Source organism: Saccoglossus kowalevskii, chromosome 4, assembly GCF_978046115.1.
Source record: "Saccoglossus kowalevskii chromosome 4, keSacKowa6.1, whole genome shotgun sequence".
Lineage (NCBI taxonomy): Eukaryota > Metazoa > Hemichordata > Enteropneusta > Harrimaniidae > Saccoglossus > Saccoglossus kowalevskii.
In genome coordinates, this window is record NC_140644.1 from 16,105,040 (window position 1) to 16,129,539 (window position 24,500).

Genomic DNA, 24,500 nt, shown 5'->3' on the forward strand with positions numbered 1-24,500 from the left:
GGCTAACTATTGTGATGACCATATATGGTCATGTAATTTCATCAAATATGCATAAATGTAATAACTCAAGCACTGTTACAGATAGGAACATGCAACCAGTGCAATATTGAAGCTATTGCACAACAGAAGTGACTAACACATCCAATGAAAATATATGGTCATGTGACCTCATCAAATATGCATAAATGTTATATCTCAAGCACTGTTACAGATAGGAACATGCAACCAGTGCAATATTGAAGCAATTGCACAACAGAAGTCACTAACATATCCGATGACCACATATGGTCATGTGACCTCATCAAATATGCATAAATGTTACATCTCAAGCACTGTTACAGATAGGAAAATGCAACCAATGCAATATTGAATTTATTGCACAACAGAGCTGACAAAAACATCCGATGACCATATATGGTCATGGGACATCATTAAATATGCAAGATTGTAATACCTTAAGCACTGTTACAGACAGGAACATGCAACATGTTTAGTATGAAGGCCATGCAATTTCCTTTAATATATTATTGTCAATGATGCTGATTTTGGAACGCTGCTAATAAGTCAGTGGGCTCGAAACCCGACATTGCTGCAACGCAGCTATATTTTTCCACTTATTATTGGTATTTAATATTCCACTAAGTTATTCAAATGACTAATTCACGGAAGTAAAACAAATTTTCAGCCACATTTTAAGAAAATCTACATAAACTTTGCATGCGTGTGTGCCGTCTTAAAGAACTGTGAGATAATATCAAAGTAAAGTCGCAAACCACTAAGTGTGTCTGGCCTTGTTAACAAAGCATACTTCAAAACATGTGCTCACTTCGTGGACCTAACACAAATGACTGAACGCATAACAATACATGCTGAGATTACCTCAACATCAAATCATCATATAAAAAAACTTTTAGGGGAATTTGTACATAAATCATTCATTTTAAGAAATGAGCTTTCTTTGGATATAATACCTTGACCCTTTTTTTCTATTTTTTTACGTTATCATACTTTGATATTATTTTAATCACTTATTATATTTATTGCTGTAAACCAATAGAACATTTGTACTTCTAAGGATGCAATAAAGTTATTATTATTATTATTATTGATATGATACATTTATCAATTATGACGTACAATTAAAACGTGTCTTTTAATTTTTCAATTTTATTTCATAAAAAATTTACAGCAAAAGTTTTTGTAATTCGTCGCCCGACAAACTAGTATGCATACATTCACTGGAAGGCAAGTCAGTCAGTGTCTACGTGACCAGACCAGATGTATTATCAAATTGTGGTGCAAAACCTTTAAAGCAATGTGTGTTTTGACAAGGTCAATAGCTCTCTCACTGCACTTAAAACAGCTGGAGGTGTTTTCACTGTAGTCTGATATCTCATTGGTGTACAATTGGAATGTCATCCTAGGTTATAATGTCTCTGGAGCTTGTATCTGATTGTTTTTTACTGTTTTTCTAAGCTCATTAACCTGGAGGCTTGTAAATCTGCATTCAGAAGCTATTCATGGGGAGAGAAGTCTTAGTAAAATACAAAACATAACGAAGAAGGAAAAGTCAATAATAACATTTCAGATTTCGTACTGCGATCTCAGGAGACACACAAAGCGTTTGTAACAAACGCGTTGGTACAAGGTGTCAGGTGTATGTGTAATGCTTCCAGAATGGCTTGCTTCCTTTAATTGTATGTATTGGATCTATCTTAGGGGTAGATTATAATTTCCGTTATTAGTATTTCTTAAAAACAAACAGGAAGTGAGATTTTAATAAACAAATAATCCCCAATGCTCTCATGTATGAATCATTGACAAATTGCACCATGGTTTACGCGAATAATACAGTATTTCTTTTATTAGTAGTGTCTCTCTAAAAGCAAAAAAAATATGCATTTAATATATGCTGTTTGAATAATTAAAATATTGCGACATAGACACATCTCAGTGATTAACAAAAACATACGTCATGCTAATAATTAAAGTCAAATACAGAACATACATTTTTAGCTCCGCTGTCGACTTTGTCGAGTGGAGCTTATCATATGAGTGATTGTTCGCCGTCGTCCGTCTTCATCCGTGTCAATGTTTTACTTTTTCGACTTCTTCTTAAAAACTACAAGCCTGAATGCTTTGATGCTTGGTGTATATGTACCTTGGGTAGACCTCTCTTAGGTTTGTTCATTTCATGTTGATATACTGTATCTTCAATTCTCTAATTTTGGTGAATGTTTTGGTGAATAAGTGATATTTTCGACTTCTTGTTAAAAACCGCAGGTGCAATTGCTTTGATATTACATATATAGGTACTACATGTGGACCTCTCTCAGATTTGTTCATTTTGTAATGATATCTTTAATTCTCTAATTTTGGTGAATATTTTTGTCATTTTTGGTAAAAAGTGATATTTTCGACTTCTTGTTAAAAACCGCAAGTCCGATTGCTTTGATATTACATATATAGGTACTACATGTGGACCTCTCTCAGATTTGTTCATTTCATGATGATATCTTCAATTCTCTAATTTTGGTGAATATTTTTGGTAAAAAGTGATATTTTTGACTTCTTGTTAAAAACCAATAGTTCAATTGCTTTGATATTACATATATAGATACTACATGTAGACCTTTCTCAGATTTGTTCATTTCGTGATGATATCTTCATTTCTCTAATTTTGGTGAATATTTTTGTAATTTTTGGTAGAAAGTGATATTTTCGACTTCTTGTTAAAAACTGTAAGTCCGATTGCTTTGATACTATACATATTGTTCATTTTCTAATGATGTCTTCAGTTCTTTAATTGAAATGTGCATTGCTAACAGCGGAGCTATCTCAGCCAATAGGCTGCTTGTTAATAAATTCCTACAGTGCTGAATCAAACTTCCTGTGAAAAAAATAGGTGCGCAAGTAAACCAAGGAAGTTTTGGAAATTGTGCCCCCTAGCATAGGCATAATTGTTTACATTATTCACAGCGTTGACTCATTGCGCTGCATGGAATATGTATGGGGTGTATGACTCATAGTGGCAGTGTACAACAGGTTATTTAAGTTCAATTAAGAGTCTCTGGGAATGTCATTTTTGGCAACCAAGATAGATTTGTTCCAGGCTTCAGATTACATGATTTTTGGCTGGGTCATAACTCAGACAGGTCAATTATATGTAAAGGCTTTGTTTACAGGAAGTAATCAACTTGTCAAACAGTGTACACAAAGTCATTGACTTGCCGCTCAGTATATAAGAAGTCATTGACTTGTCGTTCAGTATACAAGAAATCATTGACTTGTCGTTCAGTATACAAGAAGTCATTGACTTGCCATTCAGTGTACAAGAATTCATTGACAAGAAGTCATTGACTTGCCGTTCAGTATACAAGGAGTCATTGACTTGTCGTTCAGTATACAAGAAGTCATTGACTTACCATTCAGTATACAAGAATTCATTGACATGTTATTCAGTATACAAGAAGTCAATGACTTACTGTTCAGTATACATGAAGTCATTGACTTGTCGTTCAGTATACAAGAAGTCATTGACTTGCCATTCAGTGTACAAGAATTTATTGACAAGAAGTCATTGACTTGCCGTTCAGTATACAAGGAGTCATTGACTTGTCGTTCAGTATACAAGAAGTCATTGACTTACCATTCAGTATACAAGAATTCATTGACATGTCATTCAGTATACAAGAAGTCAATGACTTACTGTTCAGTATACAAGAAGTCATTGACTTGTCGTTCAGTATACAAGAAATCATTGACTTGTCGTTCAGTATACAAGAAGTCATTGACTTGCCGTTCAGTATACAAGGAGTTATTGACTTATCATCAGTATACAAAAAGTCATTGACTTACCACTCAGTATACAAGAATTCATTGACTTGTCGTTCAGTATACAAGGAGTCATTGACAAGAAGTCATTGACTTGCCGTTCAGTATACAAGGAGTCATTGACTTGTCGTTCAGTATACAAGAAGTCATTGACTTACCATTCAGTATACAAGAATTCATTGACATGTCATTAAGTATACAAGAAGTCAATGACTTACTGTTCAGTATACATGAAGTCATTGACTTGTCGTTCAGTATACAAGAAGTCATTGACTTGCCATTCAGTGTACAAGAATTTATTGACAAGAAGTCATTGACTTGCCGTTCAGTATACAAGGAGTCATTGACTTGTCGTTCAGTATACAAGAAGTCATTGACTTACCATTCAGTATACAAGAATTCATTGACATGTCATTCAGTATACAAGAAGTCAATGACTTACTGTTCAGTATACAAGAAGTCATTGACTTGTCGTTCAGTATACAAGAAATCATTGACTTGTCGTTCAGTATACAAGAAGTCATTGACTTGCCGTTCAGTATACAAGGAGTTATTGACTTATCATCAGTATACAAAAAGTCATTGACTTACCATTCAGTATACAAGAATTCATTGACTTGTCGTTCAGTATACAAGGAGTCATTGACAAGAAATCATTGACTTGTCGTTCAGTATACAAGAAGTCATTGACTTGCCGTTCAGTGTACAAGGAGTCATTGACTTGCCTTTCAGTGTACAAGGAGTCATTGATAAGTCATTGACTTGTCATTCGGTATATAAGAAGTCATTGACTTGTCATTCAGTATACAAGAAGTCATTGACTTGTCATTCAGTATACAAGGAATCAATGACTTGACGTTCAGTATACAAGAATTCATTGATTTACCATTCAGTATACAAGAAGTCATTGACTTGTCGTTAAGTCACTGACTTGTCATTCAGTATACAAGTCGTCACTGACTTGTCATTCAGTAGACAAATCACAGACTCGTCATTCAGTATACAAGAAGTCATTGACTTACCATTCATTATACAAGAAGTCATTGACTTGTTCAGTATACAAGAAGTTATTGACTTGCCATTCAGTGTACAAGAAGTCATTGAATTACCATTCAGTATATTTGATATTTGAAACTATCACAGGTGTAAGACAGGGATGTGTTATGAGTCCAATGCTTTTCAATCTATATGTCAATGACTTAAATAGTCCAATACAAAACAATGACAAAGATCAAGTTCAACTTAATAACATCAAAATTAGCTCACTGTTTTATGCAGATGATCTAGTTTTAATATCAGAAACAAATAAAGGTCTACAGAGATCAATCAATAATTTGGAGAAATATTGCCAAAATTGGAAACTCCAAGTGAATATGTCAAAAAGTAAAATTGTAATATTTAAAAGAGGATACTTGAGAAATACTGAAAAATTTACATATCAAGGTCAAAATATTAGTTGTGTATTTTCATACAACTACCTTGGGGTATCATTACAGTCGAATGGTAAATTCAGCGACACAAGAAATAATTTGGCAGACAAAGCCACAAGAGCTTTATATGCAATGATGACTTCTGTGCCAAAAGAAACTGACTGCAAAACAATGTTACACCTATTCAAAACATGTATAAGACCAATACTATTATATGGATCAGATGTATGGGGCTTCGAAATTCAAGAAAATAATAAATGGGACATTACACCAATCGAGAAAACCCATCTGAAATTTAGTAAAAGAATGCTTGGATTGAATAAATTTTCATCAAATCTAGCTTGTAGAGCAGAAATAGGTGAACTACCATTACTAGTAGACATCAAAATAAATCTTATAAAGTATTTGGCACGGATCAAAGAACTTCCAGAATGTAATTTAACAAAACAGGCATACCATGAACAGATAAACTGCAAACTCCCATGGATTATGTCAATTTACAAAGAGTTAAATAAGGAAGATAACACATTAGATATAAAGAATATCAATGACAAATTGAATGCAACAAAACAAAATATAAAGAGAATAGGAAACAATATTAAACAAAAATATATTGAATTCTGGAAGGAGACAATTATGGATAAACCTAAGTTGAGAACATATACTCAATTCAAAACAAACTACAACTTTGAAAGTTACTTAATTATACTGAATCTAAAACATAGAATTTCTGTCTCTAGATTCCGAACAAGTAATCACAGCCTAGCAATAGAAAAGGGTAGACATACCCAACCTAAAATTTCTTTGGAAAACAGGATTTGTAAACAATGTACTTTAGCAGACATAGAAGATGAAATGCATCTCCTCATCAAATGCCCAAAATATCACACACTGCGAATGGATATGTTCTCAAATATACAGTTTCCTGATGAAACAAAAACTGACCAACAGAAATTTACATACTTAATGAAAAATTCTAACACAAATGTAATCAAACTTGTTGGAGAATTTATACACAGCTCGTTCTTAATGAGAAACGAGAAAGATACTTAACAAAAACACTAAAATCTATCATTTATTATTTGCTATAGTTATTTTGTTATTTTGTTTTTTAATATCTTACTTTTGTTGCTATAAACTGATGGAAACACTGTATTTCTAAGGATGCAATAAATTATCTTTATTATTTATTATTATTATATAAGAAGTCATTGACTTACCATTCAGTATACAAGAAGTCATTGACTTACCATTCAGTATACAAGATGTCATTGACTTACCATTCAGTATACAAGAATTCATTGACTTGCCATTCAGTGTACAAGAATTCATTGACTTGCCATTTTTAATGCAAGAAGTCATTGACTCATCATTCAGTATACAAGAAGTCATTGAATTATAATATTAATCTGCCTATAGGAATTCATTGAATTGTTAGGAATAAACAGATTGCACATACACGCTACAAGATATCTTTCCTGAAGCCATCCAGTAGTGGATGCCATACCTGGATGTCGAAGTCTAACATTTAATCGTACCGGTAGTACCATATCACTAATTACTTATCCATTTTGTCCAAAATTATCGAAGAAATTGGAGGAAAAATTCATAAAAATTAGCAAAGTGTTGATGTATGTATACTATGTATACTACCATTAACGAGTACCGGTAGTTTTATTAAAAATTGAATAATTTTAAAGATTTACCTTGTGTACGCTACTACAGCAAAATTGAATGAAATACATGCATTATATTCAAAGTCAAGGTCATTGACCTGATATTAGGTATTTCAAGTGCACAATCTAGCAACAGTAAAGCGCAGTGTGGATATTCACTGGTTGTGATGGCAACAATACAATACATTCTATTAACTTTGTGTACACTGTTTTATGAAAGCATGAATATTTTTTCATGAAAATTTATAAAATATTTAATATGAAACTTTTACCTTGCACGACCTTCACCTTTCCTGCGAATTCAAAGTCACTTTCATTCATCTATAGTAGCCATTTTGTAACACTCTTTACCCATGAATCTTTGTGGCAGTATGTATTCTCCAAGTGATAGATTAACTTGTTTTTAAGTGTCATTTGAAATTTTAAAAAACTATTAAACCCAGGTAATTATTTTTTATATAAAAAAAAAAACACTTTCATGAAATGAAGTGTATTCTGTGGGTTTTCATGTAGCAATTACTGTAAAACATGTCTTTTTAGCTAGCACGTTATTTTAGCTAATTTAGCTAATCTGTAATTTCGCTAAATTAAGATATCGCTAATTAGAAAATAGAGTATATTCTCACAGTAAGATTATTGGCACTTTGGCTAAATTAAGATTCAGTTAATTCATGCATTGAGTCAAAACTGCTAAGACAGTATATAGCTATTTCAAAGTATTTTACAGTATTTATTGCGAAAATAAAGCAAAAATAAAACCTAGTTTATATTTGATATATGGTACCATCCTGTTATAATTTTTTTGAGAGAATCAAACACAATATTGACGAGTACAGTGTGTCATGCTGAAAAATTTTCCAGACAGTCTGCCTATTTTCCTGGAATTTTTTCTCAAAGTCATTCCCCTGAACAGAATGCCAAGTATTTGTATGATATCAGCTAGAGCAGGTCATTAAATCATAGGGAAATGACCTGCCTGTAAGCACTGTCTAGGGAGTAATTAACTAAATATTTCATTCACTTCTTCTAGTCTCAGACTCGTTTATCTTTTGGTTGTATGCTGTGCTGAGATCTTAACCAAATCTGACTCGTCTTTGTAAAAAGCGCCATCTAGTGGTAACTAATATATTTTCTTAAATGTACATTTCAGCTACATTATATGTACTCTTGGTCTAAAAATAAATAAAGTTCTTAATTAATTTTTTTTTTTTATATAATATTGAAAATAGTTTAGATCACCAAAAACAAAGTTAACTTGTCTTCTTTATTTTCTCTCAATCTTGTTTAAGACACTCTTATAGTCTCAACTTTCTTCAAATAATTCATACTATCTTTATATCAAATTATTATTTGTTGATGGTACAATTAATAAAAAGAGTATGGTATTTTGTCAGTCGACTCACCTCAAGCATTTAATACCATATTTGGTCTATTAGTAGCAGATATATGTAATACATAATTTACGGAGATATTTTAAAGATTTAGTATACAGCAAATGTGATTTTTGATTTATACAAGGTTTAATAGAACAAATACAGTACATGCATTACTAATAAAGCAAATACGAAATTAACTATAATCAATACCATTAAATGTAACTCTTATCTTGTCGAGTCAATGGCTGGCAGGATAATGGTTAATTGAATTGTCGTTATCATTTAAATTAACGCATATATTGAAGCATCTTGAACGTCATAGATGGCTGTGTCATCATATTGTCAAGTGGTTGCCATGGATATAGCTCGCACTCATCTGGTACAAATACGTTCCAAATGTGTTATATAATATGGAGATTCAATGAACAATTGCTTCAATACACTGTTGCAAGACAGTGAGGCTGTTTGATAGTTTTAGTGAATACAACTGAGGGAATTGAGTATTGAATTACAGTTAATTGATGGTGAAAGTAAATAAATAAACTGGGACTGCACACTGCCAATGATGCCACTGCTCTTATGCCATTGTGTGTCAGTAAGGATTAATTTTAATATTGAATCATTACTGGTTTAGTTGAAAAGTTTAATTTTTTCATTAATTTATTTTCAATTTTTGGTTTGTGTAGACTCTGGTAATGGGCTTGTCTTCGGTATCTCGTTGACGAAATGCATCTCAAACGATATCGCTTTGAAAAGAAAGCGAAGTACACAGCGGAAGGAAAGAAGAGAAAGCTTAGACTTGGCGAACACAGTTTACAGAATAAAACCGGCCAATGGAAAAAACAACGAAGCCAAAGAAATTGTCAAGAGACAGGTAAAAACAACAACATGTAACCTGCTGTTGATGTTCAACATCATTGTTTACTTTGATCTCTTAGTTAATTACAAAATGATGTTACTTCCGATGCAAGCTTTGTTTCGTAGAATATTATTATGTTGCAATGGAGATTTTGTTGGATTTCATAAGTGCATGCAACTGTTGTAAATTACAAAGTGTTCACTTCGCTTTATTTCATTCCAGAATGCATCGAACTGACAACCATTTTTCAAAATGGCTAAGAACAGGGTTTTAGCCAGCCACCAAACGGACTGGCAAATTTGATTTTGGACTGGCAACTTTTTCTGTTTTTTTTCTATTGTTCTTTGATAATTTTACCAAAACATATTGAAAACCATTTACATTTTCATGAAGTTGAATTGTTTTGGACTGGCAAAACTCCTGGCTAATAGCCTGGCCAAGTATATAGTTGAGATACATTCATATTTTATTTCTTTCTGCAGGTGATAGCATCTGAATCATCGGCATCCACAGAAAGTAACAAGTCTACTGCAAATGCTAGCCTATTAGACGCATTGTCGTTGTCCACGTCCAGCAGTGACTGTCATCGGAAAGAAAAGAGGAAAGCGTTAATGGTTCGTGAACCACAAGTACCACATATTGTAGCTTCCTGTTTTAAGTACATTGAAAATCATGGAATAAGGGTTCTGGGAATATTCCGTGTTGGCGGTTCAAAGAAGAGAATTAAACAGGTTAGTAGCAGGCAGTTTCTGTTGTGGATAGGTGGGGGTGAGGGGTACATAATGGTCCAAAGTAATACATATTCGGATCTAGCAAGGGATGGAAATCTTCTCTTAACACTTTGGGGTTAGGTCTTATAATCTATTTTGAACGAAATGACTAGTCACTTAGCCTGCCAATAACAATTGACAAGGTATAACAAATTTAGAATGCCTGTCTTGTATTTCTCTTTGTGGAGAATGATAACATTCATTTATTTCACTGTGGAATGCATGGCCTGGATTAAAAACAAGAGTATAAATAATTGATTGTAACATACCACTAGAGGGCAATGTTGCACTACCACACAGCAATGTCATTGAAAAGATTCTTTTTATTAAAAAATTCACAATCAAACTTTATTAAATTCAGGAAAATATTAAATTATATATCAATAAAAATATTAATATAAATTTAAAAAATAAGGCAATCACTAGGTTACTGTTAATACAAACATGCAAGTAATTTTTTTTGGCCACAAATACTTAAAATATCACCCTACCAATTTCTGTACATGTAGTTCAGTTGTTTTGGCATTTCCTTATAGCCAACCATCACCGCACTCACTCGAAATAATTTATCTTCCAAGTTTTCTATCCAAATTGTGTGTTTTCCTGGAGCAACATTCCATGCAATCTCGTGCACCAAAGAAGTTATATATTCAGATTTTGATTCAACTAATGTGGCACTGCTTAGATCGTGGTTCAACCAAACTAACGCTTGTCCACATGCTTTGCAAGATACTTGGGTCATGGAGACTACTGATCTATGGTTTATTTTATGATGTACACTGATCGTAAAATATGTTTGATCATTCCGACGGTTGCTTTCCCAGTAGCGTCCCAGTTCACCTTCAACAAATCGCCAGCTTTGAGAAGCAATTGGATTCAGTACGTGTTGTCGCTTTGAAGCCAGCCAGCACCTTGGTTCGCGTAGCCAAACATCACTGTTCATCGGTTTCAGTGGAGTTGCCGCGACGTGTTGTACACTTCCATAATGGGTGCTTAAATTTTCAGACAGATGCTTCGAACTGATGACAAACTCGGAACCTGATTGTGTGTTGTGTATTTCCTCCAATGAAATTTTTGTCAGTAGTTTCTTAAAATTGTTCAAAAGAACGAGCATTATTTGTTTATGTACACGAAGTGTGAAACTCTCGGTGTCTGGTTCAATGACATTATAAATACGCCACATCTTAGAACAGAAAGCTTCATTCCAACTCACCGTTGTGATGTTGTAATATTTTGCTAGTGAGTTGTGAGCAAAATACTCTGCACTAATGCAATTTCTACTTTGAATATCGGACATGGACGGGAAATTAACATAAATTGGGATGGGTCTTCCAGGTGATGATAACACCTTCCTGGTAAGCTCCTCTAGAGGCCTTCCTGCATTGACATAGTTATTCCGGATGTATACTTCCTGCAGGTCGTAGTCAACGCCGGCAGTTTCAATCAGGATAATATCCATGTTACCGACATTGAGATGCGACTCCAGACACCAGGAGAAGTATTCGCTATTCCCGGATTTCAATCCTATGTTATGTACCTTAACCTCGCTTTCCATCATCATTCCCAGCCAGCTAGAAAACATTTCTGCATAGGTACTGTTATTCAGTGTCTTCGGTACTGATGCCGAGCTGCCAACAACCCCGACCTGAAGCACCCTATCTGTAAACAATATTCCTCGTAAGCGTTCTTGCAATTTATACACATCTCCAGGGAAACCCCACTGAATGTCTGGATTAACTTCGTTTTCCATATTTTCCGTAGTCAAATTATCTTGAATAGATTCTTTAATATTGTTGCGCATTCGCACAAAATTCCTCTTTGTGGAATCCTTAGAATCTCTTGGCAATGGATGAGAAAGGACTGTATTCCAGATTGAGGTATCGTCATAATATTGATTTGTGGAATTCGGAACTCCATTGATGCTCAAGATCCCTTTGCTGGATCTCTTGGGAGTGTTGTTTCCTGGCAACTTGATGTTTTGGATGATAATGTAGGAGCAGCATACAATGTTGAAACCTAGCAATCCAGCTAGCATATACTTGTGATATACCCGCATCCTGTGTGCCTTCATCATAAAAAATAAATAAATAAAATAAGCACTTTAGTAGACTGATGTATGTATGATATACTAGTCTGATACAATGTTTATGAGTGGTATAAAAAACATTTTTTTTTAACATAAATCCGAGTATGCACTGTGTTAAGACAAATTTTGTTTTTTCATCATTTGTGTTGAACTTGATTGAACTTGGAACTTAATGTTCCAGAGAAGATGAATTTAACAGCTCTCCCTAACTTTCTCAGCTTTATATTCTTTGAAATGACATTAGATTGGTGATGCGTTAATTTAAGATGCCACACAATTACTGAATTATTAAATTACTAAATCCAAATTTAGCTTCTGCCAAATCATTTCAAGAAATTTTAAAAACAATAAAATACAATCAATATTACACTTGCAGGCAGGCAACAAATGTAATTATTATGAAAATATATTTGAGTTGTGGTTGTAAAACTTTGATCTTTGATGGTTGTGATCGTTGATTTGTTCAATCGTTGCATAGATCATTCTCTATAACAAGCCTACGTCACAAACTGGTCAAAATCCCCCAAACATTGCCAGCAACCAATCACAGACTAGCTTAAACAATAGCTTTCCCTGACGATAATACTTAGCAACGTTATTTCCCCCACGCTAACTTGAAAAATCTTTGGTTTTTGTCTAGTTTCCGTTTCCGGTCTGTCTTAGAGAATACTGGATTGTATTCACCATCAACATGATATTCTCGAAAATGATCATACAAAAGTTGCCAAGACCAATCACAAAACAAGAACTAATATTGCTATTAACTAATATAAACTAGAATTTCCCCCTTCTTCACATACCTGTGGACTTTACTGAAGCTGTTTCTGTATAAACTCCAGTTTCCAATTGTTTCACTGACTCAGTACTTGTCAAAACTCCCACACATGGCCTGCCAGGTAGTTTTCCACTCTGTTTTGGGGTTTCTCCATTTTAAAACAGGGGGGGGGATTTGAGTAAAGAAAAATTGTCAATGGTGAACTGTCAAAAAATCTGCGCAGTTTCTGTTTAATGTAAAAAAAAAATGAGGACACATGTTTATACAAGATTTTTCATCATTTAGATAGATATTATATTATTATATTAGAAAACATAAATTTCCCTAACCCTCCCACCCCTCTATTTTGAATGAGTAAACCTCTCATGGTAATGAAGTGTCAACATTTTTGTAGTCACACAGAAAGTACACTTTGACAATATGACATTGTTATGCTAATTAGGTATGTGACTGTGTTACTAGTAGTTTTGAGGCATTGCAACAAGTTACCAGGAAAGCACAAGTTTTCAAGGTTTTAAGTTGTACCAACATTAATAAAGATGGAACAGTGGTTCACTGATACTGATTCTCACTGTATTTTCAATTCTGACGATTTTTGAATTAAAAGCATAATACTGTGGAATACTTTATTTTCGCTGGAATTAATTTTCGCTGAAAAGGCTTTTTGGGCGTTTTGCTTGGAATTTATTTTCACTGATTTTTCATGAGTTTAATGTGAAATATAGGGAAAAAAGTATATTCGCTGGATTTTATTTTCACGGAATCATCCCTTCAGCGAAAATAGCGAAAATAAATTCCAAGCGAAAATAAAGTATTCTACAGTATATCATTTTATATATGGTTGGTACTGTAAGATATTTTTCCACTTGATAATTATTGTCGAAATTCCTGCAACTTCCTGCGAAATTGACACTGAAAAAATTGATGTGTTTTTATGCTGTACAAAAATGTAGCACTTGCGAAATATAAATATGTATCCGAAATGATGTATAACTTTTCTTAAATTTGTATGTTAAAATATGTAAAAAAAAAATATTCACCTGGAACTGGAACCTTCTAAGCGCACAATTCAAGTGACAGACCTTACTCGAACCCAAAAAGTATATTTTGTGATTTATCTAATTTTACTTTTTTGTCTCAATTTTAGCTACGTGATGAGTTTGACAGTGGTGATGATGTCAAATTGTACGAAGGCTGTAACCCCCATGACATCGCAGCAATGTTAAAAGAATATTTTCGTGATTTACCCGAGCCACTCCTCAGTAAAGAACTGTACTCTGCATATGTAGCTATATCAGGTGGGTAGGGAGTGTCAACACTGATTGTGATAGTATTTTGTATTGGAGAACTACTAGTAATATGATGAATTGTTGTTTATGTATCATCTGTTACTTTAACAACATTTCTAGACAAAACAAAAAAAAATATCATTTTAGTTATCTAATATCAAGTAAAACGAATGAATTTATTGAAACTGTTTAGTTATAAAACTGAATATTTCTAGTGTTGTTTTATGACATAAAAACAAAGTAAAAATCAAACATCAACACTCGAGGGTGTTCAATGTAAAACAATGAATCCCGAATTTAAAGCGGGGAGTCGTCACCTGCACATGCGTCGGATGGCCATAGCGTGTCATTGTTTACAAAAAAGCGTCTACCCATGAGCCTTTGTGTTTTTAGCGTGTGTTGTTATCATCACTTGGGACTCAATTCCTGTGCGTGCACGGGTGACGACCCTCCCGCTTTAAACAGAACAAATTAGATAGAAGGCTGGTTACCTTTTCACCTTGCGAGAACTGTACCTAAGTTGTCAATTTCAATAGCAGATTGGGGTGCTAAATACTTGTAATATTGTTATATTTGAACAACATTAAAGAAGAGGGCGGCCTTCACTGACATTGATGCCTTTGTTTTTATTTGATAGGTATAGAGAAGATTGAAAATCGTGTGAAAGCCCTTCATTATTTGGTATGTTTGTTGCCACCAGCAAACATTGATACTTTATATGCGTTGTTGCGTTTCCTCCACAAAGTGGCATCCAATGCCAAGGACTCCATTGATAAAAACGGTGAAGAGGTAAGTACAGTCAAGGGTGTATAAGATAAGGGCGAGTAACTTGGTGCCATAGGATAACGATCTCATTAGAACTCGTAAGACAGACTAGTATTCTGAAATGTGGTTATTACCAACGCTCATTGAATTTGAACTCGCACGCAAGAGGTCATTGTAAACAACTTTACAAAGTGATGATTCAGGTTTGAAATTCTATTTTGCATCTTAATTTCAGTTGCCAGGCAACAAGATGGATTCCCATAACCTAGCAACCCTATTTGGGCCAAATCTTCTTCACCGATTGAAACCTGGACCTGATTTTCATCCTGAGAATACAACAGAGAGAGTAGAAGAAAGTAGAGAGATTATTGATGTTGTAAAATGTATGATTGACAACCATGGTGACATATTTCAGGTATGGAAGATTTTGGTCCAACATTTTGCAATTTTATATGTGTAATTTTCTAGGATTTGTTCAAATGTACTTTTTCATTAGGGTATCTACAGGTCTTGACAACATTTTTTGAAGGATTTTAAAAAAAATTACAAGTTTACCAGTAGCTATCATAAATAATATTATCAGTATTTCCATATTTTCCTTCAATTAACATATGATTTGCAGAAATATTGATAACATTTATATACTGTCGGTATTATTTTTTTAATGTCATCATTTTTCCATGTTTTTATGTATTGTTTGATAATTTCTTTATTAATTTTGGACCAAATAGACATATTGATCAACCTATTTTTTTAAAAAAATGTGGAAAAATTCAGGCTAGCTAATTTTGTGAATGGTACAAAAGTTGACTTCATCTGCACAACGCCTTGCTGTTCAAATAAACAAAGAAAGTTTTCAGATTTTTAAAAAAGTTTCATTTGGGATTTTAACATTTTTGTTCGTTTATACCATGCATGTAACTCATCATAAGTTGACATATTTGTAGATATCGGCTGAAGATCACCACGAGGTAATGAAGATATTACTTGAGACTGACCCCGAGGCATTGGATTTCATACTTAATAGGATATCATCAGTATTAATGGGGTAAGTGAGTGAGTAGGTGGGGGGGGGGGGGTTAGTTTGGTGAAGGAAGAGGCTTAGGATATCGAGAGAGAGAGAGAGGAAAAGCAGATACATACGTCAGATTTTAATCAGGCTGCTTGCTAATATGTCTTGCGAATTGTTGATCCATTCTGGTTGCATTGAGGTCCGTTGAGCAAAGTCATAATTATCTCCATTCAACTAATTTCTGCATATTTCAATCAGTAGCTATTTTCATGTACAGTAATAGGTTTCATGGTGTTTAATGATTGCAGGTATCGGCCGAGTACAAGTGAGTCAAATGTGTGGGAAGACAATGATATATCATCTGCACCTCACACACCTAACAGTGACATTGATCTATTTGGATCAAGGACAAAGTCTACCGATGGTTCTCAGTCTCCGACTGTAGTAAACCATGTGCCTGATTCTCCCAGTGCATCGCCTCGTCAGTTACCACAGACTCCACAGCCGCCTCACAAAACCGTTGCTTTTTCACCGTATAAAACGGAAAGGGAGCGGTTCTTCTTAGACACTACTGTGGTGCCGGAACATATTAAACTCTCTGCTGTTGGCATGAAAAAGAAAAAAAGTATTCCTCCAAACTTGGATTTATCTGCCAGCCAAAATGAACTCAAAAAAACAAATGTTTATTCCCCACCTGTTAGTCCAGTATCCCCACTTCCGAGTTATGCGGAACACATTCAAACAAGGAAATCAGTGCTGAACAATAACTGGGGGAAACCAACCACCAGTCAACTAAACAATAGCAGCATAACTCCCAAAACAGTGTCCCTGAGTCCGCCACTCAAGTCTGCTTCCGAACTTTCCAAAAACAGTGCTCCGCTCTCGGCAGGATTAACTTCGCCATCAAACGAAGAAAGGTGGTCGAAACTTAACGTTAAGCGAACACTAACGCCTCCGTTGATAAGGGCGCATGTAGGAAGTGTGTCGGATGATCGAAGGACTGAATCAGGCATGCTGGGAAAAAAGAACGCTTACTCCGGGGATAAGTCTCCAATCAGAATCAAGGAATGCGACAAAGACAAGTGGATGCAGTGGAAGCAGAGATCGTCAGAAAGCAGTACGGGTGACATGTATGAACAGGAGACGTTAGTTTGACCACAGAAATCACACTATATCTTACAAAACAATTTTAAAAAAGGAAAGGAAGTACCGCTGAATTGTGGGAAGTTAAAATGACAGGAAGAAGCAGTGAACTATGGGAAACTGATATAGTCACAGGAAGTTGCACTGTATGATGGAAACCAAATTGATAAGTCTCTCACTCACTCGCAATATTGTGTCGTCTTTATGTTTGTATAAGCTGCCATTATAAATTTGAAAAATAACAGAAATTTTGTCTTTTCATTGACTATTTGAGTTACTGGACAGTATTTCCGATATTCCCCATTTTAACTTTGTGGGTTTCTTTTATTAAAATCCCACTTGGAGGGATCATATGAATTTTGAAATTTGACTTTTTTAAAAAACGTTGTGTCATATTGATGCTGTGTTTAAGATTTTTATACTGCTTTAGATTAGTGAAGATTTTTAATAAGATTTTCCAGTTTTAAAATCTCTGTGGTTTGAAAGATAAATGTTATGTACAGTATGGTTAATGGACATCAGTGTAAATGCTGGTGTTGATGCCAGGACATTTAAAATCATTGCTCAGTTTTTAACATTAAGATTAGCTTAACTGTTAATATTGTATAGTCTCAACCTTTTAATGTTTAAATTACGTCCTAGATTGTGAATTAAATCATGTTTTATTTTAGAAAACATAAGTTAATTCAGAATCAATTTTTTTTTCCTCAATATCAGTATTGAATTTGAGCAGAATACAAGATTATCTGGGTTCATTTTTTCTTACATTTTTGCATATTTAACCTATGGATGTGAAATAAATGTTATCATTCCAAATTTACCTCAGTTATTGTAAGGAAAGAAGGAAAAATTGTTATAATTCTGAGTACTATTATGATGGTCAAATACCATGATATCTCTATGTATTTAACACATGAGTACACACAAGTTCACTTTCGGATAGATCTAGGTCATTTAGGACTCGCACTTAATCAATAGACACACCCATATAATCCAATACTGAGTACTGGTACTCATTACGCCTCAATCATTCTCGGCATGTTCAGTGTTTAATATGAATCGCATGTGACCTACACAACAAGTAAAATACATTGTTTGTTTACAACTGTAGTACTTAAAGCAATAAATCACCTTTGGGTCTGGGTACCAAAAGAATTTGGCAATGAATCTTACCTCGCTGATATTTCGTATGCTGTATTTTCTCTATTAGAAGCGCATTTCAAATACTGTAGAATACTTTATTTTCACTTGGAATTAATTTTCGCTGAGGGGATGATTCAGTGAAAACAAAATCCTGTGAATTTACCTTTTTTCCTATATTCTAAAATCAACTCGTCAAAAATCAGTGAAAATAAATTCCATACAAAACACTCAAAAAGTGTTTTCATCGAAAATTAATTCCAGCTAAAATAAAGTATTTTACAGTATTTCCAAATTTCACAAAACTAAAAATTGAATTTATTGCATACTGGATTATTAAAATATGACTTATTTTGACCATAAACACACATCTCACTTACATCAGCACATACTCTAATAATATAGCTAACGTAATACTGTGTATGGAGTATTTCTGTGCAATATATACGTAACGAACGAATGAGTTTACTAGCAATGTATTTTATAGAATTGTTCAAATATTAAATATTTTGAGAATCATTGTTTTTGATGGTTGGCGGATTTTATTAATATTTGTCAGATACTTTAAAATTGTAATTGCGATATATATATATATATATATCACAAAATCTTGCATCACGCCTTCTTTCATTATTTTGCAGTGAGATAGTCAATCATTTTTCCCTGAATACCGCAATTCGGTGTATGTGTCACTGTTTTCTCATTTGTAACAAGTTGATTGCAGCTCATTACCCACATGTATTTTTCTTTCATTTGCATAGATCACCTCAACGAATGCTAAAGGTCAACTACGTGACAAATAATAATAATAATACATTTCAAATGCAAACATCAAAGTTCTTGTGGAGACAACAAAAATGGGATTATGATATTAAAATTCAATGTTCCAGTGAAACATACTCCACTGTTATAATGTGTTATAAAGTGCAATGAGGGAAAGATGAAATTAATCTCTAATAAGCCAGCAAATTAATTTTTGTCTTACTGTAAAATTCACAATATTTTCAGCATAGTCTTATGACTTATTTGCTCTTGTCCATTTCCGAACCATTTCTGCTTTCATCCAGGATAGCTTGAGAACACCGTTTATTGCGTATTATATTATCAAATCACCTGAACATATACCTCAAGTTACTTCATGTGAATTAACTTAAGTTACTTTCAACATACTTTAATTTAATTCAAGGCACTTCAAGTTACTTCATGTGAATTAACTTAAGTTACTTTCAACATACTTTAATTTAATTCAAGGCACTTCAAGTTTCTTCATGTGAATTAACTTAAGTTACTTTCAACATACTTTAATTTAATTCAAGGCACTTCAAGTTACTTCATGTGAATTAACTTAAGTTACTTTCAACATACTTTAATTTAATTCAAGGCACTTCAAGTTACTTCATGTGAATTAACTTAAGTTACTTTCAACATACTTTAATTTAATTCAAGGCACCTCAAGTTACTTTAAGTTAATTCAAGTTACTTTAGGGTAATTGAAGTTATTTTAAGGTAATTCAAATTTATATTACTTTAACTCAAGTTACCTAAAGCTTATTCAAATTAATTTAAGGTAATTTAATTTACTTTAAATTAAATTAAGTTGCTTTAGGGTAATTTAAGTTACTTTAGAGTAATTCAAATTACTTTAGGATAATTCAAGTTACTTTAGGGTAATTCAAGTTACTTTAGAGTAATTCAAATTACCTTAGGATAATTCAAGTTACTTTAGGGTAATTCAAGTTACTTTAGAGTAATTCAAATTCTTTAGGATAATTCAAGTTACTTTAGGATAATTCAAGTTATTTTAAAGTAATTCAAATTACTTTGGGGGGTAATTCAAATTACTTTAAGGTAATTCAAATTTCTTTTGAGTAATTTGAATTGCTTTGGGGTGATTCAAATTACTTTAGGATAATTCAAGTTACTTTAAGTTAATTTTGTGTATGTTTTATTCAATTTGTTAATAGTATAGATTATATCTTTCTTTTTATGTATAAAACAGACATGTATGTATTAGTATATCAAATTATTCAATAGTGCAATGTCATTGGTCAATCATGATACAAACCTTTACTGTCAAATCAAATTTCAAATAAACAAACATGACGAGAAATTTTTGCAGCTGAAACTTCTGAAATAAGAGAGATGTTATCAGTTATATGTGCTATAATTATGTGTTTTTTGTTTCAATATATTTAGGAAATGTATGTGAAATATTGTTGTGCCAGATTACAGACTGCCATTATCACTATTGTCTCCTGACATTTTTTTATGTGCAAATACAGAACATATAGTGATTTCAGTCAACATTTTTGTTTGTGCCAATAAATTTTCTTCTTCTTTACTTTTTTTCTAATTTTCGTATGCGAATATTCGCATGACTTTTCATTTTGTGACCGTTCAAACAGTACACAGAGAAAAACATTAAACCGTGTGTCTGTTCCATTTTTTATCTTGGCTGTATGAGAAGTTCAGACTGCATAAAAACAATTACTCCTATCAACAGAAAGTTCATTCTAAAAGATTGTTGACATTATTGTCAATTATCAAAAACCATCAGTAGCCATAGCTAGAAATGCACATCCAATGACATATTTGGTCATCTTGCATAGTTTTATACAATTACAATTCTTTTTGACTCAAGTTGGTCATGTGATAAAAAGGTTATCACCTGATAGCACTTATTCAAAGAGCTGGTTGAAACAAGTGATGTCATAGGATAGTATCATCTATTTTCTCCTTTGATTCATGGATATTACTAGCCAATGAGGTCACTTGTGTCAATGAGCTCTTTGAACTAATGATATCAGTTGATAAGTTCATACTATTTCACCAACAAGTAGTAGTAATATTTTTCTTTTCCTGCAAGTTCAGAACATGATATTGCTTACGGATTATACCCAAGAAGTTTTAAAAATATCAATCAATATTTTGACCATTTAGGAGACAATACTGGGAACTACTTTGGTGAATGTTAGAAAGTAAACACTGGTGGTGACAGGGTTGAATAGTTATCCATTCATTCTACACAGTCAAAACAATGGAAAGTTGCGAATATATCAGATTTGCATATTTCTGCATATTAATGAGACTTGCCAATAAATATTCATACATTTGCATATTTTTGCATAATCAATGCGCATGACCAATAGATATTCATACATTTGCATATTTTTGCATAATCAATGCGCATGACCAATAGATATTCATACATTTGCATATGTTTTGCATAGTTAATGAGATTTTCCATTAAGTAGTCATTTCATTTGGTAGAGCCAGGTTTTGATAAATTTCATTCTGTTTTACACTTTATCATGCAGACACATGCTATATTATGTTGAATACAACACACATTAATAAGTAACATTTTCAGATTTTAATTCAATTTATTGTTCACTTTATAAAGTGTATACTTATTTTAATACCAACAGTCTGCAGGTATCATCTACTGCCATGTGACCATGCATAATTTGAAGCTTAAAGCAGATGTAATTATCATTTATATATATATATATAGTCATCTTAATCATCTGCTATGATGTAATTTGAAGATATGTAGATGATTGTTTACATTTAAAGTAGAATTGTACATTTCAGTTTATTTTCATCAACATTATCACAATGACAGTGTTGATATAAGTTCTTTTTAAGTGAACTTTTATTTGTCTGTAACCGACTCGAAATCAAAAGCAAGTTTTTTTTTAAATGGATATCTTGCTAAGAGGTTATTGTTATTGCTGAATTGTAGGAATACCATTACATTTAATTGTTGAATTTGATTTCATTGTACCATATCCCAGTAATTCAGCTGATATTTAACAGTTTGTACTGTGTATCTCGTATTTATGTCTAATAATATAATTTCACACAATGCATTATGGATTGTGTTTTGTTTCAATTACACTTGTTGATGAGTCTCCAGTAAGTGTCGCTCGCCGCATCACAGTCAACACTGTGATTTTTTCCCAAAGTCGTCATTACAATGAAGGCATTCTGTTTTAAAATATAAGTTCAAAAATTCCATTGGTGTATAAAACACATTATATAAGTTGTGTGGCTTAATTGCTGAATAACATCTCCGGTCGGCATAATAGATTTTTGCGGGTTGACTCCTGTGAATTGTTTCCCACCCAACACTGCAATGAACTGAAGACTACATACTGCATGTTTGCCTAGCACTCGTAGTTGTAAGTAATAGAATCCCAAAAAGGGTAAAAAAAATCCCCAAGTATGAAAAATCTCATCCCCAAGCCCTTGATGTCTTGTCTGCAGTACATGTAAACTAGCCATCCTGTACTAATCCACGAGTGAGTTACGGTAAAATCTGTATTAGAAGCTGCATCCCTTATAGAAGTCATTTGTTTTTGAATAATTGAGAACCAAAAATTCATCATTTCTCATATATGTAGATACTCTAATAGAAGCTGTATTCCTTTTGTTGCATTGTAACATTTTAATAGAAGCCGCAGTTCCTAATACAATGTACATATTGTACAGTAGTACATGTGGTTTGTCTATATGGGAGCTCTCTGGGATATAGGTCTATGACTACTAAGGTATCCTCAATAAATTAAGTCTATCAGACAAATTATTCATTGATTGTTTTCTGTTGATATGCCAGTTCGTCAAAGCATAAGCCCTTAAAGATCGATAGGTCAAGAAGACTTTACCCGACAATGTGCAATGATTATACATGAATTACCATCAATGCAAATCAAATGAAATAATTGTTCAACAACAATACCATATACATTTGAATTTGTGATAAATGATAAATCATTTACAAGAAATGTAACATGCAATTTTCATCATTTAGGCGTTCCTGAACCCCGAATATTAGACAGGTTTCATGACTGCCTCTTTTTGCCTATTTTCTTTCTTTCTTTAGCTTTTTTTTATTAGCAGAACTAAATAATTTTTTTTTTGGTATTTGCAAAATTATGTTTAGAAAATCTGGATTTTCTGTTTGATTATGGGTTTTTATGGTTTCTAATATGCAATGAACATTTGTTCATATTTATAGTGAAAAAAATATGTGTTTAGGGAAAAATAGTAATATTACTTTTTCAAACTAATTTCTGAACATCTTTGAAACAATGTTGCGGTTGTGAGTGTAAATGATAAGCGCCCTCAGCGATAAAGCCTAGCTTATAAACTGTAATTCTTGGTCATTCTCTTTATATTGTCTTTCGGGACGCTATTAATATTTGTGTCGATCTCTGAATGAAAAACAAAAATAATACTGGCCCCGTTGAATACTAAATAAAATAAACAATTGTTGTCCTACGATATCAAGCAAAAGACTAAAAATAACTTTGATCAAATGATGTGCACATAAGTTGTCGACAACTGAATGTACATAGCGTGGAAACCATAGAAACACGTCTGCTAGTGTATATTCCACATGTTTTGGTCTACCTTAGATTTCCGCTAATGCTAAAATAAATAAAAATGTTCCATTAGGTTAGGAATAGCTATTTTTCGAAAATAGATTAAAACTGAACTTCACTGAGAATTCGTTGGCGTGATAATAAATTTATACTAATATTCCGCGCCATCACGTATTGCTTGTTGCTTGCTTAAGCTTCTTGTATATTGTTTGTAACTAGGATCGTCATGGTAGGTAACTTAACGGGTTACCATAACGACATAAGTATTGGCGACTTTCAATATACGTGTAATTGAGGAAATTGTAGGTACTGTAAGAACGTATAGTACCGACAGCTCGTTCGTGCGACAAAAAAGGGCATAATCGGGATATATAGCGCCCTCTCGCAATATAGATTTCGTAAATTTTACATCACAGGCTGATGGGATTAACATGTAACCAGTGACGTCACTGATATAATTCAACTGGGATACTTTACATTTGCTTCAAACGACATGACTGCGCATGTAGCATATGCTTGGGTATGTATACAAAAGTTTTTTTTTTTAATTATCATAGGCATTATATCAAATATGTAATGTTCTATAAATCAGCTCATGTGACAAAGATGAAAGTATCGATATGAATAATACCCATTTACAACGTTCTGTTTGAATGATTAATAATGTCAAAAACGAGTATCGTAAACTATAATGAAATGTTTTTTTTTTTGTATATTAATATTACTTTTTTTTATGACCTTTTATATAATATTTATTTGTATTTTAGTTTGAATATGTCGATTTTTTGTTTTTTTGTTAATCAATTCTTAGAACCCAGTCGCCTCTAACTAGTTTGAGGGAATGGCAGGTTTTAACTGAGAGAATTTATATCGGGTACATACATCCCCATATTGTAAAATAAACTGTTCAAATGCTAGAAAATTACAGTTCTCACCAAGAAGGTCATTAATAAAAACA

General features: G+C 33.1%; 2 protein-coding genes across 2 annotated transcripts in view; one reads left to right on the forward strand and one right to left on the reverse strand.

The window, feature by feature from the left end:
• Positions 1-17,074, forward strand: part of LOC100366924 (uncharacterized) — a 282,324-nt gene extending 265,250 nt beyond the window's left edge. Inside the window, exons 4-10 of the mRNA XM_078011409.2 lie at positions 9,003-9,190; positions 9,658-9,906; positions 13,954-14,104; positions 14,733-14,884; positions 15,096-15,275; positions 15,808-15,908; positions 16,181-17,074. Coding sequence (XP_077867535.1) covers positions 9,003-9,190; positions 9,658-9,906; positions 13,954-14,104; positions 14,733-14,884; positions 15,096-15,275; positions 15,808-15,908; positions 16,181-17,027 — 1,868 coding nt within the window. The 3' untranslated portion in view covers positions 17,028-17,074. The remainder of the gene's footprint in view (positions 1-9,002; positions 9,191-9,657; positions 9,907-13,953; positions 14,105-14,732; positions 14,885-15,095; positions 15,276-15,807; positions 15,909-16,180) is intronic.
• LOC102804973 (uncharacterized) lies at positions 10,276-12,941 on the reverse strand. Its single transcript, XM_006819634.3, has 2 exons — positions 12,832-12,941; positions 10,276-12,010 (listed from the first exon to the last, which is right to left on the reverse strand). Exon 2 carries the CDS (start codon positions 11,999-12,001, stop codon positions 10,433-10,435), a length of 1,569 nt encoding a protein of 522 aa, XP_006819697.2. The 5' UTR covers positions 12,002-12,010; positions 12,832-12,941; the 3' UTR covers positions 10,276-10,432.
• Positions 17,075-24,500: the final 7,426 nt, after the last annotated feature.

Bases quoted from the DNA above. Each gene is read 5' to 3' on its own strand.
- LOC102804973 (XM_006819634.3), bottom strand. From the start codon at position 12,001: ATGCGGGTATATCACAAGTATATGCTAGCTGGATTGCTAGGTTTCAAC.